The 6,133-nt window shown below is 34.6% G+C and overlaps 1 protein-coding gene across 1 annotated transcript; it reads left to right on the top strand.

Annotated features, from left to right (window-relative positions):
* The first annotated feature begins 1,131 nt into the window (after positions 1 to 1,131).
* On the top strand, positions 1,132 to 5,890 carry LOC108380500 (JNK-interacting protein 1-like). Its single transcript, XM_017636869.1, has 5 exons — positions 1,132 to 1,632; positions 2,228 to 2,747; positions 4,538 to 4,672; positions 4,755 to 4,936; positions 5,050 to 5,890. Exons 1-5 carry the CDS (start codon positions 1,523 to 1,525, stop codon positions 5,120 to 5,122), a joined length of 1,020 nt encoding a protein of 339 aa, XP_017492358.1. The 5' UTR covers positions 1,132 to 1,522; the 3' UTR covers positions 5,123 to 5,890.
* Positions 5,891 to 6,133: the final 243 nt, after the last annotated feature.

Raw genomic sequence — 6,133 nt, forward strand, 5'->3', positions numbered from 1 at the left:
GGGATTGCCGCATTATACTAAAGCCAACCTTTCGACATAAGCTACTTTTCCATACGAACACAGATATGTACATTAGAGTGTCTGAGCTAAAAAAAGGTTGTGGTTTTTTCCAACGGCATTATAAAATTTATTATATTTTAAGACTTGCGCCAAAATGTTGTGGAGAAATATTAAGATTTACGTGAGCTGGTCCGATTTGAAAATACTGCCAAAAATCGCTTGATTCTGTTGATAATGTTTTTTAACATTTTTAAGCAAACCTTCTAAGCTTTAACTCTTCTATCTACTGAGATGATTTTTTGGGAAAACACTTTTTTTAGAACTAATTTTTTTTTATCAAAAAAAAAATAAATTTTTGAAGTAATAGTCTCAAAAGTAACTAGATTTTACAATTCCGATGGAAACACGGTCTCTACCGATTTTCTTTTCTTTCTTTTTTTTGTATGGAGAGTGATGCACGCTAATCTACGGTGCCTAATATGTATCTTTGTGCTTATTGAAATGAGTGTTATTAAATACAAATTAATTTAATTTAAAATTAACTGACCTTTTCATAATTACATGTCATTGTATGTATGTATATCATGATTCCACAATGCGCATGCTCTTTGCTTGTCGACATAACTTGCCACTTGCCTCTCTCTTCTTGCTTCACTTTACTTGCTCATCTGTCATTGTTGTAAACAAAGCCAATGTAAGACCTACATGTCCTGACTCAGTTACTTGCTTTTGTTAACGTTTTACACCCTTAAGAATGACAGTTAAATTTCCCAAATCAACCCCAAACAGCGAGAGCTTAGACAGCTTTAAGCATGCCACATATGCGGCGGGGGCTGTTACACTGCTGTTACTGCTGTAAACAAAAACAGCAACGTAAAAAACTTGACACACAACTGTAGGTACGATTGCATTACAGCACCCGCTTTGGTCCACATTTTCCTATAAACCTTATATTTTTTCGGACAATAGTTTGACAGCTAAATTACACAGTACTCTGAGCACTGTACTCGTAGTAAATACGACCACCCGCCGCTCGGACTCCAACAGCCCCTTTCGCTTGCCTCATCAAAGTCACTTTCAAGGCGCTCACCGTCTCTGCCATGGACATTTTCTGCGACGACCCAACCGAAGTGGCAGCCAAATCAGCCGAGCGACAAGCCAACAAAAGCGAAAAGGAAATTATCGATCGAAGAGTGAAAAAGTCATTCGACGCCTGATTTGCTTTGGCAAAGAGGGCACACAAATCGCTTTTTCGCAAAAATTTTAGTTTCAGTTTGCAAATAAATTGGATTGCAGTAATTGAAAGTTTAAGGCTATTTGAATATACAGCGATACGCGTTGCCAAATACGGTTGTGCTGTGTGGTGTACTTATTCCGTGGGTGTTGCAAATTGTTGGTGACAAATATTTTTTTTTGAAGTACTTCAGCTGGCATACATACAACAGTGGCTTAGCACGCACATACAGACACACACTAAAATCTCCAGTCACAACCAGCATCGAGCAGTCACTTTCGAAGCACAATGGCTGACAGCGAATTTGAAGAATTCCACAGGCCCATCTTTGAGCCACATCAGATTCAGACGTACATAAGCTCTGGCCAAAAGAAAAATAATGCACACACATTCTACTCGTAAGTATGCCAACTACTTATGTATGTAAATATGTAGATGTAAAATCAAAAAAGAAAAAGATTGCATGTAATCTACCTAAAATGTCAGCGGATGCGAGAATCAGGACATGCCGAGCCACTTGAAAACTCCCCACAAGTACAGGGCTCGAATCGTAACATCCGTTCACGGATCGAAAACGATACGAAAGAAAATTACGTGATACGTCAGGCATTATAAGCTGAAAGGGACAAAGAGTACGTTCACGAATGTCATAATCCGGAAAATACGTTTTAACGTGGCGAGTAGTACGATATCGTATGTGACGATTCGAGCCCTGCTTAAATAGTACGACTCATCAGAGTGCTTGGCTGCGGGCGTTTGTGTGCAAGTGTTTTGACATACAATTTTGTGCTGTCCACTGCCGTGGTGTGCGTAATTGTATGTGTGCTTGTGTCAGTGCGTGGCATATGAGTGTCTTCCGCATGTGAAAAATCAATTACACTAAATAATTTCTCAAACAAATTTCAAAAAAACAATTTGGCAATCCGCTCACCGGCAAAATTTTTCTCCTATTAACAACCAAAATTTTGTTCTTTACGCTTTTCAAATCTTCAGCCTCATTCCCAATGATGATCTCGAGGATTCGCCATCTTCGAAAAGTGATTCTTCCGATCAGGAAGATGCTGGCGGTGGAGAACTCTGCTGCGAATCGTCGACGAAGCTTCAACGTCAGGTGGAGGATGATGAAATTGGCGATGGTCTGAAAGTTGTATCACTCTCTTCTGATGGATCGCTGGACACAAATGACTCCTTCAATTCACATCGCCATCATCCATTAAACCATCAGGATGCAATTGGTGGTCTAGTTGGTATTGGTATTGGTACTGGCACTGGCGGTGGCACTATTATTGGAAATAGTACAACTGGCAGTGATGGCACTGTGGGTCATCAATTATTGCTCTCACCCAATACAGCTGCTGCCATTGGTGCAACTCAGCTGCAACAACGACGTAGACGAAAATTACCGGAAATACCAAAAAATAAGAAATGTAAGTTGCTAGCGATTTGTGTAATTCAAAAATTAATAATGGTGGTTTCTCATGGTGCTTCAAAGCTCACATTTAATATGAAAAAGGTTTTTAATTGAGACTTACGAATTAATTTTGAACTTGCTTCGAATTTTTTGAGCTCCCATTTTTTTAAGTTTGTTCTAAAAAAAGTCTATTATAGATATTTTTCTTCATTTTACAGTTCAATTATTTGGTGAGCATTAAATATGAGCTTTACACCACTGTGCCGATGTACATAACTATGAAACTGCTTATTTTTGTTTATCCAATTTGTAGATTGAATTTAATTGTGAACATGATATAAAACATCAAATCATTAGCATATGTACATACATATATACATTAGGGCGGGTCGATTTGTAGGGGCCCAAAAAAATTAACAGAGGCACATAGCGATTATGATTATTTGGGTAATTTCAAGCATTTTTGCCCAAGAAACCATAGGTCTAAAATAATTTTCGAGCCAACGATTTTTTCCATCTAGTTTTTTTTTATCAAAAAGTGGCTCACCTGCTCAGTGGCTCAGCTGTATTGAAAATTAGCCAAAATGTGTATCTGGAGGTTTTTGGGGTCGAGGAATCCATTTCTGGCATTAGTTTTTTTCTTTTGAGGGCCGCCAGACGGCGCTTCCGTGGTTTGTTTCGGATTTTAACGCCTTTTTTCCGAAAATCGACAACATTGTTGAGAAAATCCACGAAATTTGACTTTCTCATAATGCAACTTCAATTTGTAAATAGCCTAAAATGTTCAGCGTTGAAATTTTTTTTTCTTTTTTTGATTTATTTTTTATTTATTTTTTATTTTTTTTTTATTTTACATATTAAACACAGTATGAAAATGATAAAGCACAGTATGAAAATGAAAAAGTATGCTGTCACACATGTCATTTGTCATACAATGGCTGCGTTTCTTTATACATTCCGGATAATCTCATTTCACAGCCAGAATAAACCGAATGCGTTTGAAATATACGCCAACATATCATCAGGAACGTTCTAAAGAATAAATAAACAAAAAAGTTTATTCCAAACGTTCAGAATGAATAAAGAAATGCAGCCAATATGTCGATGAATAGTATTACCAACATAATATTAAAAAAAAAAACGTTATACGTGTTTAAAAATTGAAACATTAGAAATTATTTATGTTTTTTTTTTTCATTTACATTTCATATGTTTTTATCTTTTAAGTTGAATTTTCGAATAAAACAAAATTATATAAAAATAATGAAAAAATCTGTTTTGTAAAAAATAAAATAAAAAAAAGTTTTATTTTCGATCAAAATAATAAAACTCAAAGAATAATCATTATTTTTGATGCAAAAAATAAGTCTTACAAAATAATGATTATTTCTGATCAAAAATATAAAACTCATAATATAATAATTATTTTTGATCAAAAAGAAAACAACTCACAAACTTCACTCTTCAGAGCAAAAAAAATAACGCTTGAAAAATAAGTTTTATTTTTGATCAAAAAAATATATTTCAATAAATGATTGTATTTTCTGAGCAATACAATAAAACGCAAAATGTGATTATTATGATTGATCGCAGGTATTAAAATGTCAAAATAATGATTAGAAGTGAATTTTTTGACAAAACTCATAATGATTACGGTCCCTGATATTTATGAAAACATGACTAGTTAAAGCACCTTGTGAATCACCCAAGCGAAATTTGTGACTTTGCCGTAGCGAAGCTTAGGAAAATATTTTTTTTGCACATGTTTTAGTGCTCAAATCTACTTATGTATACAAATTGTTAATTAGTTAAAAACGGAGAACAATGTGTAAATAAATACTGGTATTTAGCTGTTAATACAATTTTTTTTTATGTTACTCTCTTTTACTTAGTCACCTTCCGTTTTTGTCATTTTTCATTTCGTTGCAACAAAATTTTGCATCAAATATCATAATTTGCACCAATTGGTAANCATACTGGAAGTATCCGATCAGGGACTGCGCATGGTGGATCGTTCCGGGCCAAATGTAAGTGCATTGAGTTGTGTGTTGTTGGTGTAAATTGTGTAATATTAATTTGTTTTGTTTTTTTTTTCTTTCTCTTTTTAAGAAGAAGGACAAGAAACCCTGCATCGATTACTTCTATTCGCTGAAGAATGTCTCATTCTGCGCATTTCATCCACGCGATCATCGTTTTATTGGCTTCATAACGAAGCATCCAACGGTGCAACGTTTTGCGTGCCATGTCTTCAAAGGTTCAGAATCTACACGACCAGTTGCTGAAGCTGTTGGGTAAGTACTTGGAAAGTTTTTCGACTTCAAACACAAAAACTTTGTAGTTCTAACCAAATAATTTAACGCTTAAATTGTGCTCGCTTTTTATTTTTCTTAACACTTTTTTGCAGTCGTGCATTTCAACGCTTCTACCAGAAATTTATAGAAACTGCATATCCGATTGAAGATATATATATAGAGTAAGCCGATTGCAATCGCTGATGACGGCTGGCAAAAAGGATGTGCTACACTACTACATATGTATATAAGTAGTTATTGTTAGTGCTGGTTTGTGGTTTACGCTTATTTTTTCCCCAAATTCATTAACACAAATGAAAAATGTTGTCTTCAACAAATACCAAATAAGTAAAAAGTACTCATGCTCGCGTTTATTGGATGAAAACGGAAAATTGAAATACATACTTACTAAAGTAATTATGTAATAAAACTAAAATTATTCCAATTTGAATTAACAAGAAAACTCTTTAGTAGGAGAAAAATTAGTAATATGTAATCAATTAGTTACCACATTATTGACATGTTTGACTTGTTTAATTCAGTTCTTTGTATTGGTGGTATGCAATTTATTTGTAGAGTTCCAGCAGTGTTCGAAAAAAAAGCAAATTTGTCCTAAAGCCAAGGCTTTTAACTGAGACTTTCTCTTTTGATTCCCGTACTGATTTATGGCCATGGCGAAATATTCACAGCCGACTGTGTTCTTTATTACTATTTTCGTAGTACAGTACTCCCCTGTTAACAGACACCGCTTAAATAATTTTCTCAGTTACATGTATTAACTTGAAACTCGTTCAAAGCCGCAAAGCATTCATGTTTTTAGTAAGGCAGAGCTTTTGTGAAGTGAGCATCGGTTAATTGAGCCAACGAATAATTACAAGAAATGCTATTGATCGTCTTCAATTAAACGGGCCCCACTGTGTTGCTTGATGAATTGTAACTGTGAAAAATGCGTGTTGAAGAAAAACTGTTTCTTAACACATTCCAGCTGACTTCTATATAAAATTATATACACAGAGAAAAAAATATAACCTATAGGAACATGGATTGCCTCTAAGAAAAGTTATTATTTTTTTATTTACCACTTATAAAAGCTTGCTGTAAGTTTATTTTTTTTAATACTTCTTAAAAGTAAGCACTCATTGAAAAGTAGGGATGTACTTCTTCTTAGTTGTATGTGATGCCTCCGTGAATTCATTT

Source organism: Rhagoletis zephyria, unplaced genomic scaffold (genome assembly GCF_001687245.7).
Source record: "Rhagoletis zephyria isolate East Lansing unplaced genomic scaffold, Rhagoletis_zephyria_1.1 Rzeph_scaffold_19460, whole genome shotgun sequence".
Taxonomy (NCBI): domain Eukaryota; kingdom Metazoa; phylum Arthropoda; class Insecta; order Diptera; family Tephritidae; genus Rhagoletis; species Rhagoletis zephyria.